Source organism: Barbatula barbatula, assembly GCF_947034865.1.
Source record: "Barbatula barbatula genome assembly, chromosome: 11".
NCBI classification, from domain to species: Eukaryota; Metazoa; Chordata; class Actinopteri; order Cypriniformes; family Nemacheilidae; genus Barbatula; species Barbatula barbatula.
Genome location: NC_136774.1, coordinates 6,220,065 through 6,234,271, shown reverse-complemented (window position 1 = coordinate 6,234,271; position 14,207 = coordinate 6,220,065). Strand labels below are relative to the sequence as shown.

The window sequence follows — 14,207 nt, the reverse complement described above, 5'->3', positions numbered from 1 at the left end:
ACATTATTTGAACATTTGAAGAGAAGCATTTTACAGCTTTGTAACAACTCCCCCAAGATCACAATGGAAACGGTGACTGGTCCGATTTGATGCTGTGGAAGGTGGCACAGAAAGTGCAATAACACTGTTTGGGATTGGTGCTGCCGCGAAGCGTCTTGCCTGGAGCGGCCTTGTAAAAGAGCTAATCGTTTACATCTGGAGTTTCGCGGAGGGAGGGGAAGCAGGAAAATAAACTTTTTCGAGGATGTTCATGCACAGGGACATTAGGTACCTGAAAACCAACAGAACCTACCAAATTGTTTCTTTCTTTCGTCCATGTGAAGCGTTGGGAGGTGTCGTATTATCATTAGTATGCCTGCACTGCTGTGCTTCAGCTGTCTTTGCACAAAAATATCAGTCCCGTAACTCTTGGGTGTTTTCATGGCCTCTGTCTGACCTGCAGTGTGAGGCAGGGCCTTAAAACAAATATGATAGTGATCAGAGATCCAGATCTGGATGCGACGGTGTGCAAGGGTCTGAGGGTCATGTAGGAAAAGGTCACGTTTACCCAGATGTGCTTGGTCATCGAATGACACAAACAAAATCTTGAATTATTATTTACCCCACACTACCACCGAGGAAGTTTTTATATGACTTCTGTGAAACACAAAATATATTTTCAGAGATGTCCACACAATGGAAATCAACGGGGGCCAATGTAGTTTGGTTCCCAACGTTCTTCCAAAAAAATCTTCTTTCGAGTTCTGCTGAAGTAAGAAACTCATTGGTGAAACTCAATTACATGAGGGTGAAGAAATGATGAAGGAATTTACTTAAACTAACCCTCAAGAAACTACATCTTTAAGAATCACAAACTTCCCTGTTACAAGGTAAACTTATATAACAGTGTTAATAATGTGAAGCGTGAAGCATCACGTTCCGAAACTAACCAGTTCAACTTTTCTTCGATGCACACTCCTGTTTCTCTCTCTATCCCAACCCCTTTTGCCTTTTACTCATTTCCTTATCATCACTATCACTTTTCTCTCCTTCCACCCACCAACTGTGCAACATGTCACCCCCGGTCTACCTCCTCTCTCCGGCTCTCTCGCTCTCTGCTAAGCTTTAACTAAAAACATCTGCTTGGAATACCAGACTGATGAAGGTCTGGTTGGGAGTTCCCCCCACCCCCATTTCTCTCTCTCTGCACAATCAGATTTTATTAGCGTACACTCTAGCACTTAGCATTCTGGTTTTAAGAGCACCGATGGCTCTTAATGTGAAATAAAACCCTAGTCTCCACATGAGGGGCCACACATGATTCGAAGGGGCCCCGCTGTAGTCGAGGGGGTGGAGGGTGTGCGGAGCCCTGCTATCAATCAGCCTAAGAGCCCTTATCACCCTGGAGAGAGATGGATGACCCCCACAACCCGCCAACCCACCGGGGGTTAACCTTGGCCCACCGGCTGGGGGGGTAGGGGCACCAGGCTGGCCTTACTAAGCCTAGAGGGGCAGTAGGTATTAATGGTACATATGATAAGTGCAGACACACATACTTGTAAACTTAGACATGTGACAAGTCCGTATTAGTTTGACATACAACAAGTGTGAACTGACTAAAATGCAGACACACACAAACAGGACTAGATTTCATCATGGCCATCTCTTTATTTTTGACCAGTGAGCAGCTGTGATGTTTTGCCAGACCAACAAAAAGTTCAGCGCATTGTTTTCACAAGTGTTTTCCACATTATATACTGCTAGTGCTCGGGTTGAGTTCTCACATTCAAACATTTACCCAACTGAGTTATGTACAATTGAGCTAATAAACCAAGAGACGCCATATTTAATGAGAAATAAATACAAGGGATGTAACGATACATTCACCTAATGATATAATACGCAATATGGTTTCATCACAATATTTCAAACTGAAAATATTCTGTATGTAAATTCATAAGAATTTAAGTTTATTTTCCATGTTTAAGAAAAATACAATTTAATTTAGAAATTCTGCCCTAAAATTTGGGGAAAATCTGCAGAATTCCGCAGAATAGTTTAAAATGTGTTTACATTTGTAAACAGATATAATCTATATAATCTTAAGCAAATTCATATTTTTGGTCGCATATGCAACCGTTTTAGTCGCAGTCTGGAGCCCTGTCTCCATAATCAAATTAAATATGCCGTCTACCCCCACAAGAGTCTAGAGACACTCAATGCAAAAAAATTATAAATGATTTTCTACTATAAGAAAGTCTTTAAAGGCCATTATACAGAAACACATCTGGAATATTCCATTTGTGAATGCAGGACAGCTGAAACCATAAGAACACGATCACGAGAGCTAAGCTGTTTGAAACAGCCACCACACCACCGGCTAACAAATATAGAAACTAAACTAACAAATCAACTCCCACAGTAATGAGGGCTTCACTAAAGTCGCCATATTTTTTTGCGGTTTTCCTGTTTTTGGCACCCATATATAATGTTAGATCACAGTAGTCAGTGAGAGTATTTGTTGAGCTAATGTTGGTTTTGGGCGGTCCCCCTAAATCGAGCAAAGCTACCACAGACAAGTCAATTGTTAGATTTAACATTCGAAAATAGTCAAATAGAAATCAAATACTTTTACTAGATACTAAGTAGGTAACGAAGTATTAGATACCCTTGGCTAGTTAGAACTTTGTATGACATAGACAACTATGGAAACATAAACATGTTTACAGACGGCTGGAAAACAAAATAGAGATAACTACATTAAGTACCCATTCGCAAATACAAGAAACTACCTTGAGATTTGGTAATAACCTGTTTACGAACTTGTTTACGAACAGCTGGTTTCAGACCAGGAAAAAAACTCTCTACAGCAGTCACTCGTGTGTGCATAACTGGGAATTAGCACCATAAAAACATTCCAATGAGAGTTGGAAAAAAGTCTTTAAAGATCGGGGTAAACAGCTCTGCGTCTTGTCAAAAACATCCCAGCGCGGAATTAAAGTGGGCATCTCAAAGCGCTGAGCTTCTGTCTAAACCTGGCCCGCACCAAACCGCCTGCCTCAGATTAATAAATTGATGAAAAAATACATTTCTATACACGCTCATCCCGAGCAGCTTCAAAGGCCTTTTCATTGATGTCACAGAACGTAGGGAGTCGGGAGTGTGTGAAGGGTTGGATGGTTTGCCAGGCCTCACAGGGGGTAGAATCTCTCCTGAAGGACCCTGCTCTTGAAAAGCCAGAGAAGGCTATAAACAGAATATGTAATGGCAGGGATGGAATAGAGGGAGGGATGACGGGCAAGCGATGGGTGGCAGAGGGAGGGGGGGGGTCGATGCCAACTCCTGCTCTCCTCAGAGAAACGAAGGAGGGGCGAAGGCCAAGGCTGGCAGCGTTTCACACAATTCAAAGCGTATTGAGTGCAAACACGTCCGCACATCCTTATGCTCGATGCAAACGTGTATGTGTTTTTTCTAGGACACGAGTTGAGTGGTTGCTGGCTTTATGCCGTTCACGTTTGACAAGAACCTTCGGTGTAATTACTTCCCGAACACAAAGCGACTTTGAATGCAAGAGGTCGTCAAGATATTCCAAGCCTTTTCCGTAAACCTCTAGTATTTATATCTCTTACATTTGCGTTAAGTAAAAAATATGCTCTTTAGCCTCCGAGCTGTCCAGAAATGTAATTAAATTCAATAAATAACAGCATGAATAAACGTAAACATTTTAAATACCTAAGTTAGCTGGGAACCGAAAAACATCCTTTCAATGCATGAACCTTTAGTCGTACGTCACGTCTTAACTGAAAGAGATGCGCTTGTTATTAAATGCAAAATCGTTTCTTAAAGATCTATGTAGAAATCAGTCAAGACTGTTTACACAGTTGTGATAACAGCATCAACAGAGTGAACATTTGGCAACCACCCTTTAGATTGCCTGCAACGTATCTGTGTCTCTCTCTCTTTTCCGTTCTACGGCGGGCAAACACACTTTTAGGGTGTAGGCACAATGTTCACTCTGTTGAACTTAGTTCTACTCATCAATGTAGCAGCAGGAGACGAGAGGCTTAAGAGCCAAACAGGTACAGCCCGTCTTCCTGAATACACACAGACAATTTACTCATGCTCTTAAAAAACCAAGTACAATAGCACTATTGACTCAACAGTCTCGAAGATCTTGAGACCTGCAGGCAAAGTGAGAACACATGAATGTGGAAAATTGCCCATGCAGAGTTCTGTTAAAAGACATGTGGCCTGAACTACCATGACATGCTCAGGCATCACAAACGTGTGTGTTTGCGGGTGCGAATATACCCGCCGCTATTCTTCTCGAGGAGACAAGACTAAACAGTTTAAAATGAGCTTCCACTGAGGTGTGTTTGTTTGCCGACGTGGGCGCCGTGATACAAAAGCAGGAGATTCGAGGTTTGCCGAGTGACTCCGTTCGCAATGTCTGTTCTGTACATTCAAATCCGACCGACTACATTAAAACAACACAAGCTCCTGCTGAAAGGTTTCGCGGCCTTGGGAGGTACCGTCTCCAAAATTGAATAAAAGGAGCCTGAAAACAGATTATGCCTGAGAGTTTCGATGGCTTTTCCAGGAGAGCTGAGACTTGACCAGAAAATCTTTTCAGCATGTAAATGTGCAACATAAGTACAATGCTAGGAACCGCCAGGGGTCACTGACTAACATTTAGGATTGAATCCATATGTTCTCAACTCATTAATATCCAACATGTCAAAACCCGTCATCAAAATGGAAATAGGTATTACTGTAATGGAAACATCCTGTAAAACAGGAAATGATGTGACTGTTACGAGATTATCTTTAACGGTCCGTACTGACGCACAACTTTATTTTTGGCCTTTTTTGCCATTTGTTATACATGTAGCAGCGAAGACAGGAAACACTGGGGAAATGAGAGCAGAACTTGAACTGGAAATGTGTCGAGCTAGAATCGAATAAGTTGGCTGCCAGGACACGCTAACCGCTAACCCACAACTCCCAAACTTTTCTTTTTTAAAGCTTTACAACAGGCAACTAAATGGTCTTGGCTGGTAACTTAAACCACCAAATTAAACAAGATTGTAATAAGAACAATCTGAATGTTGCTGATGTAAGTGACAAACACTTATCACATATACCAATGGATTGGCTCAGAGATGACTTACTTTTATAGGTTAACCCAGAAGCAAGCAGCCCGCTTTGTTCCCGAAAGCCTATGCATTTTCCCATAGACTTTTGCAAGTTCGCAAAAAATAAGATCTGTGACTAACAAATGTTCATGATATTTATTTACGCGTCTGTCTATCAAGATAATCTTTACAGATGAACACAATATTTGCTGTTGATGCCTAAATACAAATCGCCAGAAGTAAAAAGCCAAAGAAGGTAGTCACTTTTAGCAACCGCTGTTTTAAAAAAGTTGAATAGTTGATAAAACACTTCATCTTTCATTTTAGACCCTATTTACTTTAGTAGTAGTAGGAGTATAGTAACTTCTTCCTCGTTTCTCTCTCCATCCTTCTTAAACTTCCAACAACGGTCTCTCAGAACAGATGATTCTTCAGACCAGCCGCAAGCATTTATCTCTGTGACAACCACCGAGAAGAGCCGAAGAGATGACTGGCCGACACAAACAGTCCTGAAAAACAGTCCCACTGGATCAGAGGAATTTCAGCTTTGAGCAGACTTTAAATCAATCATGAGAGAAACGTGCACTCCTGCACTTCCCCACATTTTGCTTCCGTCGCTTCTTGCCTCTTTTTTCCTTCATCTTCCTCTCATATCTGTCCTCTTCGCAGCTCTTTTTCTTTAAAGTTTTCGAACAGAAAGTCTCTTACTTAAGTTATCAGAATGGAAGCCTTCACTGCTAACTGAATGGAAATCTGACATCGTCAATGGCTTTAGCCAATGTAACTTTACTGAAGTCAGAACTGATAACTAAAGTGATGCATTTGTTATCAGGCTATTTTCCCAAAAACAATGCAAGACGTACCGCAACCGTCAAAAACACCTGTCTGACTGTGTATTGGTGGTAGCGGCTGGGTTTAAAGATGATAAATTATATTCTGAAACAGATAACACACAGCAAGTTGACATTAACAAAAACGGTCACCAAAATAAAAAACCAACACCCCTACTAGTCGAATGTCAGATGATGAGTATGACCGTCACATTCCTCTGTACAATTCACCGGTTTGTGCTGAAAGGCTTTCTCACAAGCTCCCAATCACATTCAAGGTTAGTTAGCTGAATTCCTACACTTACGCAAACACGTACCTGAAACAGCTTTGAACCCAATAAAGCCCTAAAGCAAAATATAAAACCTATAGGGATATATCCCCAACAATAACAATCTGATCAAGCTCAGAAGAAAGCAAGTGCGGGACCACGCGTGCGATGTTGCAGTTCCATGCTAAGAAATTGCAGGGAATTAGAATCGGTTTCACCTGCTTTCCCTCAGCCAACGTCAACACAAATAAAAACAATAAACATTGCACGAAACGCCAGAATTTTAAGGCGAACTCCACCTCCGGGATATCATCGATGTTGCTCACAACATACCTACATATTAGTTTAGAAACAACATGTTTTGCGATAGCTTCAGGCTTCCCATTGGAAACGTTGCATCTTCTCAGCTACCTGTAATGTGCTTTGTGCACTTTAACACAAGTCGGTGTAGAAAATAAATGTAAAGATGTAAACGTGAAATGTAGTAAGGCCATACCTAGCAAACCCAGAAGCACATTGACGAATTTTGTACACTACAAAAATCGAATGTGCCCTATAGGAAACACATCATCTTTCCACTGGCCAAATTTATTTCCGGAAAATATATTCAAAAGAACAAATATTGTAAAAAAACTGACTCAATATTAAAAATTAATAGCCCTTTAATAACGTCAATCCTCAGAACGCATGTTCTTTATAACGACACCACAGGTTGTCCACCTTCCCCGCATCAAAACATTTGTTCTACTGTAAGATGCTATACATAGCCTAGTGAATTGCCAAATTGAAACCGAACGCAGTGTCAAATTGTTCCATCAATTCTGAACAAAAAATGGGAAAACAGAACAGACCTACTCGTTTCATGGCAAACAAACTCCACATTTGCGCATTCGTTTAAAGGCTGGAGGCAAGACTGAAGATAATTCAGATTCTGAGGGGCTCCTCAGCTTTGTTTGGAAAGTTCCATATATGTGATTTTGACAGCTGTGACTGAGGCTGTCTGAGCGCGAGCTTAAGATTAGTGTGTAAATATCTGAAGTATGCCAACCTCTCATTGTCTGACTCGCAGCTCAGTCTAGAGGTGCCGAATGACAGGCTAAGCTCATCTGCCTCGGTGACCCCCTCCCGACCACGCACACACTTGACTAAATCTGATAGACTTCAGGACAAAAGCATCTGTGAGATCTTACTCTGGGATTATCTGTATCCTGAAACTTTGGACTAAAATATGAGCTCCAATCCACTCGGGTTCAGGAGGTTACGAACTTCTGCGATTGGAATACTGTGAGGAATAATAAAAGAGTTGCATGTGGACGCTGCCTCTTTTTCAAAACAGGATGATGGAAAGATGAGTCCAGCGTGGGTATTTGTCTCACAAATGGATGGATTTGGTTATTGGGTCATTTTCTGTGGGAACAAAAATCTTTATCTACCCCGATCAGCTAATCTAAATAAGAGAAAGTAAGCCTTATCCTGAATGACATCATCTGAATATTCGCTAGTAAACATGTATTAGCCTTTGGCTCTTTAATGCGCATTAGGTTAATGATAACAGAGGGCAGGGGTTGGTGCCGTAATATGTGCCTGACATTGGCTTTTTACACCAAAGTTTGAGTAGATCGGGTAAATACGACGTTCAGATCGCAATAGATTAGTTCTGCAAATACTCACTCCACACGAATCATAAAAAACAACTTGCAAAAGTTTAAAACTCAAATAATCACATGTACAGCCTGAGGCGCTGAGGGTGGGATGAACTAGGGAACCATGTTGCTTCGAGATCATTTAAGCCAATTGGCTCTCCCCACAACAAAACTGTATAGGCTGAGGAACAAAAGAGAATCTGAGCGCTACGACTATGCATCTAGCCTGCAAGGAGCAGCCATTACGCTAATGAGGGCCTATGGAGATCCCAATGAAGCCATCAGCATTCACTCAGAATGACAATGCAAGACTAACGCCTCAGGAACTGAATGGACGGGATTGGGAAGGAGGGAGAAGTGAAAAGAAACCGAGAGGCCAAGAAAAACTTGTGCGAGCGTGTATGTGGGGATCATAACTTTTCACTCAAATGCTTGGCCGAGTCCAATCAAATCGCATTGCAATTCAGGGTGAGAAGAAAGATTTGTGCATCGGAAAAACAATGGCTTGTAAATTTGGGTAGCTAGCTCATAGTTTAGTTCAAGAAAGCCTGAATCGGGAGAGTTGCTCTGTTTTTTTACAGACACCCAAACTTTCATTCTCTCTTTTTTTCAGAGCGCTGACGCATAACACCGCAGCAAAGCCATACATGAATGCCCGCTGGGTTCTTTGTAAACTGCGCTGAAAAGAGCCAATGCTGAGGCTAAAAGGGCAGTCAACCTTTCCCAGACACGAACACAAAACTAACAACACATCTAATGGGAGAGAACGGCAAACTCTGCAGCCCTCCGACGAAAAGAGCGAACGAACACCCAGACAGAATTTCAGTTTGACGGAGTCGTTCTTTTGGTCGGACTAAACTTATTTAAAGCGAGCTAAACAAGCGGCAGAAAATGCGTAACTACAGTGAAGTGGCGTACGGCTCCGGATAAGATTCACTGTGCATTAGCTCAATAAGCCGAACGGTTCACGGACAAACAGGAGGAAACATCTTCTGGGTATATTTGGCCTAAGAGGCTCAAACTGGAAAATTGAGGGAGGCGAAATGCCACAAAAATGTTTAGCAAATCTGATCCGGTAAACGGTAAATTGACTCTCTCGATTTAAATAAACACGAATCTGTCAAAAAGCTAAAGCACACCATTACAACCAATTTTAGTTCAAACAGCAAGCCATGGCAATCCACTTGAGTGTTTGATACAAAACAGCCTTTCAAAGTCTTTCAATGTTACAAGGACAAATAAACTGGACACACTGGATCAGTAAAGTCAAAAGCAACACAGTTTAAAGAGACAGTTCACTCAAAAATGAGAATTCTGTCATCCTTTACTTACCTTCAGGTTGTTTCAAACCTATGTACATTTCATTGTTCTGTTCAACACAAAGAAAGATATTTGTAAGAATTTTTGCGATTTTCCATTCTGTGACATCGTCCACTACCATACATGATAGTATATTTCTATGTTCTGTCTAACACAAAGTGAGATATTTTCAAGAATTTAGACAAATGAGGCACTTCGAATTTTTCCTACAATGGCAGTCAATGTCGTCACAGAGCTGAAACTTGATAACATTCTTGCAAATATTATTCTCCGTGTTCATCAAAACAAAGTCATTTATACAGGTAAGAAACGCAGAATTTCCATTTTTGGATGGACTGTCACTTTAACGTGCATCCACAATGTTACGTGTATGAGGAGAGAACTTTAATCCTATTGAATTCACTAGTCGGCATTTAAAGTCGTATTCAAAGTGACTTAAAGCAATACCACGCAAAGTGATAACCACAGATTTTAAAGGGGGTGGAAACAAAATTCTAACTCTACTGTACCAAAAAGTTCAACATCCTTTGTTACTACAGTTCGTATGGAATCGTGATGCTTATCAACCGAGAAACCACAAAGCTTTACCACTTCCAGGCTAAACACAAATATACAGATGCGTTTCAAGACGACATGTAGTTATCGTGTTCAGACAGTGTTGTAATGGCACTCACCGTTCTCGCGCTGGGAGACAAGGCGCCGTTGGTCAAGTAAGGGTTGCCAAGGTCTGGGATCATTATGAACGGGTATCCTGGATAATGGGGGCTCTTAAACAATCCTCCATCTTGCTGTCTTCTCAAAGCTTGACAGCGGAAGATAAGACAGAGAAAACATTAGGGATGCGCGCGTCAGCGTAAGTTCATTGAGCACGAGCGAGCTCTTACCTTCGGTGAAATACTCTCGGGCTCTCTCGTAACTTTCGTGATCGGCTCTCGGTTGACTGCGCCTTTCGGTTTGCTGACGCGAGAAACAGAAAAGTTATTTTCCGACCACATCCACGGGTCATGACAGCGTGCGGTTGCGTTCGACTTACCTCCGAATCCGACGAACTGCTGTTGTTCTCCGACTCGTTGACTAAAGACGACTTCACGTCGTCCAGGTCTCGTTCGGCCGACACGTCTTCGGAGATCTTCTCTTCTTGCTCGCCCTCGTCTTTGAACGAGATCATTTCGTCGTTCGCCCCCAACTCGTCTCCTCCGCCTCCGTTCAGCTGTGGCATGGTTGCGATTGTTCCGCAGCGTAAAGACAGTGCGCGTTACCGGCCGAACTGCAACAGAATGCTCACACGCGCGACGTAAACACGAAGTCTCCTTGCGGCTTCACAGATAATCCTCGGCGGGTGAAATTAAATCCAATTTGTCCATGATTACTTTACAGAGGCACAAACTTTGCGAACTCGGCTCCGGACGCGAAGCGCCGTTTCTTCGCGCGTAGTTTTGAATCCGCGTCTACGTTCAAACCCCCTCAGACCGGCGGGACGCACAAGTTGCGCGAGTTTTCCTTTCACGCGCACTGATTGCGCGGAGAAAGTTGCGGTCGCGTCGTCTCCGTACTCCGTAAGGGTGTTTTACTCGAACGAAACACAATTCCTCCCGGATCAGCCGCGTACGTCTTTCAGCCTGCTTGTTGAAAGCGTCATGTTTCGTAAACTAAATCGCGAACGATCGAAACGGGTTCGTTTGGACGCGAAGAGGCGCCGTTTCCCTCCACGTTTAGCTGCTGATGGGGAATGCGCAAGCAGCGGAGCGCGCTCGCGTGTGTGTGTGTGTGCTGGAGGAGCAAAATGCAGAGGAGGAGTTAAGAGCTGAAAAACGACACTCCATTCAGCACACACAAACACACACACACACACACTCAGAAATGTTTAAAGGAACAGTTTGTTCAGGGCTTGATTCTCGAAAATCTTGGATTGCGTTTTTTATATTTACAAGGCATTTCAGGAGGTGATGTTCTGAAGTGGCACCCATAACATTGTCCTGTAGGTTCTGGACTATTTACATGTTTAAATAGTTTATAAACTGTAACCAGTTAGTGACATTTGCATTGCAGATTCTATTATGTACAATTAAAGAAGATTGATTCACGAAATGTTCAACTTTGGGGCACATGCTGCACATCTTTATCTCTACACACCGTATGAAGCCTCAAAGCTATTATGCGGTGTGTATCAAACCGGCTACGTAGTTTCAATTAAGGAGGATCACGGCAATAAAAACCCTGAGCACCTGAGTTTTGACTTGACCTGGTAAAGAACCACATAGCAACACCCTAGAAACCAAGCACTCATCACCATTCATATGTCTTTGGAATATGTCAACATTTAGTTCTGATGGACCTTTTTCATCAAATGCGTTTTTTGTCCTTTGTTGCGGTCCTTGAATTTTGGTCGAGAAATCAATGATGTCGTGCTTTCCCAGACTGTCACTTCTTGTGCTTCTCGTATCCCCCTTCACCACAGATCACAAAAGAACAACTAGGGCGTAACCATCAATGAAGGGGCCACACACTAACGTTCACCCCCATCCAAATGCTGCACCCGGCTTACACCGACATAACCAGACCTCCAACAAATCTAGTAAATGTAGTCATTCCCATTGTTCTTTGAATGTTTCGACTTGTTTGATTTCAGCTATACCTTAACAGTATCATTTTCTCAGCACTTTCATTTTTGACCAAGTCACAGAGGTTGTTTGTTTTTTCGGTATTGTGACGTGAAACGGCATCTGGAATGAGAAAAAATGTGGGGAGGGACTTGATTCTGTCTTTTGGGAATTGATTGGATTGTTGGAAGCCTGCCATTATGAAGGCACATGAAAAAAATAGAACTAAATGGGTATATGATTTATAATAAATACTGCAATAAAATAACTTTTAATTTAAGTTTTATTTCATTTTCCTATTTACTTCTGAAACAATTCGGTTTTCTTTCTTGACAGATTTCCTCGAAAATGTTGCAGTGACAAAGCTATCGCTGGTCGGCGGCTGGTGATATTTTTTAAAGGAAAAGTTCACTTCGAATTCAAAATTGTGTTATTGTGTTATTTTACCCACCCACATTATGTTCCAGATGTTTTAAGACCTCCCGGCATCTTCGGAACATAAATTAAGATATTTTTGGGACATCCGAGAGATTTCAAGGCCTCCTCATAGACATCGTGGTTATAGTTTTTGTAAAGGTCCTTTGTTAAATGGGTCCATCCGACAGAATATCATTTTTTTGAAGCGGCGAGAAAACAAACCAAAATAAGGACTTTAATCGATTTACTCTCCTCTTTCTTGTCAGTCTATGGTGCGCGTTCACGAGAGCACTTCGACGCATGCGGATTCGGTTTGTCCGCCGAACGCCACATGACAGAGGAAAATATATCGATTCAACTTTTGCTTTGGTTTGTTTTTTCTCACATGAAGTATTCTTGTCGCTTCAAGAAATTTCAATCGAGCCCCTATGAGCAGATGGACCAATTTAAAGATGTCCTTAGTACTTTTCTGGACCCTGACAACAACTATAACCATGATGTCTATGAGGAGGCCCTGAAATCTCTCGGATGTCCCTAAAATATCTCTATTTGTGTACCGAAGACGCCGGGAGGTCTTTAAACATGTTACATGTCCTGTGGATGAGATAAAAACATCACAATTTGAAGGTAAACTTTTCCTTTAATGTTATAGGGGGAGGTTGGGATTTCATTCTGAAGTGCATTTGACTGCACAATCCTTGAGTTCAGGAGTTTTCAAAATTTTCAAGGTTCCATTTCACAAATTTTTTATTTTTTCACCACAAATCAATGCAGAAATATCTGCATTATGTATTTGGGCCTGGTCATTAGAAATGGTAGTAATTCACGGCTCTTTTTATTACGTTCAGATCCCGTTGACATGATGATTTGGATTCTCTTTTCAAACTGAAATACTCAGGTTCATGTTGGACTGAGAAGCTCAACGTTTTTGTTTGGTCAATTTGCTAAATACAAAATTGACCGCAGTTAAACACACACAGAGCCCTGTGCAGCACTATTCGTGCTTTTATTTGTTTGTTTTGCTTATAAACGCCGTTTCTTATCCACAGTTCCCTTTAATGCTCCCTGTCTGCGAGGGTGTGATAATAGCAGTCTGTGTAAGTCTCTAATGACATGGTGTTCTCCTAATTGCAGGTTGCTGATGTGTCGGGCAGCGAGAGAGTAGTGGAATATTATGGTATGGGCTGTCATAAGGATAAATATGTTAGTGGAGGCTTTACCTCTACTGGGTGAAGAAATCCCCTCTCAGAACACACTGATCCGCCAACCTCCCACCAAGAGACGGCCCGAGGGCCAGTCCCCAAACAACTCAGGTACACTTAAACCTGCTGGCCAGTAACCATAAACGTGTACTGAACATGCACAAAACTACTATGAGATGATAATTCAAATAATTAAACAACGTTTTGCTTAAGAACACCTGTGACTCAATATACATTCAGGTCCATGATAGAATGTAAATGTGCAAGGTTAAGCATGCTGAGCTGCTTTTTATGAAAGTAAATCTGCTGGTACCTGAGCTAAGAGGCTAAAAATGAAAAACAAGCCAGTATAACAAATGTCTTTCGCAAAGAATGCAACTACAGGCTTAGATTGGACTAACTGTCGCAAATGAGGACCACCGGGGAGCGTCAGAGCTCGCGCACGCAAACACGTGTCGGTGGCTGTGTATTTTATTGTGTTTTTATTGTATTTGCATGTTCCAGTGTTTACATCTGCGCTGGCGCTCTGCGAAACACACTTCTGCTTCAGATGCGGGACTCAACTCTCTTTCTCTCTGCTGATGAGGTGTTTATTTGAGGTGATTACTCTGTACGGGTCATTAGTTTTCGGAGCGGAGTGCTTCCTAAGCGAATAGGAGCCGTTAGTGCACAGCTCATTGTGCGGCTTCGGTAGACGTAGCCCCGGTTCACCAGGTTTAGGCCATGAAGAATAAAATAAGTCCTTTGATGACTTTTAAATGAAATAACAAGGGTTTTGCTTTCTCGTAAGAATGGTGTTTTCACAGACGTGT

The 14,207-nt window shown here is 42.0% G+C and overlaps 1 protein-coding gene across 2 annotated transcripts in view; it reads right to left on the bottom strand.

Moving 5' to 3' along the window:
- tcf7l1b (transcription factor 7 like 1b) overlaps positions 1 to 10,949 on the bottom strand; it is a 41,363-nt gene extending 30,414 nt beyond the window's left edge. Inside the window, exons 1-3 of one of the 2 annotated variants that reach the window (XM_079468287.1) lie at positions 10,210 to 10,949; positions 10,061 to 10,133; positions 9,851 to 9,978 (exon numbers count right to left, since the gene is read on the bottom strand). In XM_079468287.1, coding sequence (XP_079324413.1) covers positions 9,851 to 9,978; positions 10,061 to 10,133; positions 10,210 to 10,395 — 387 coding nt within the window. In that variant the 5' untranslated portion in view covers positions 10,396 to 10,949. The remainder of the gene's footprint in view (positions 1 to 9,850; positions 9,979 to 10,060; positions 10,134 to 10,209) is intronic. The other variant, XM_079468288.1, reaches the window with a different exon arrangement.
- Positions 10,950 to 14,207: the final 3,258 nt, after the last annotated feature.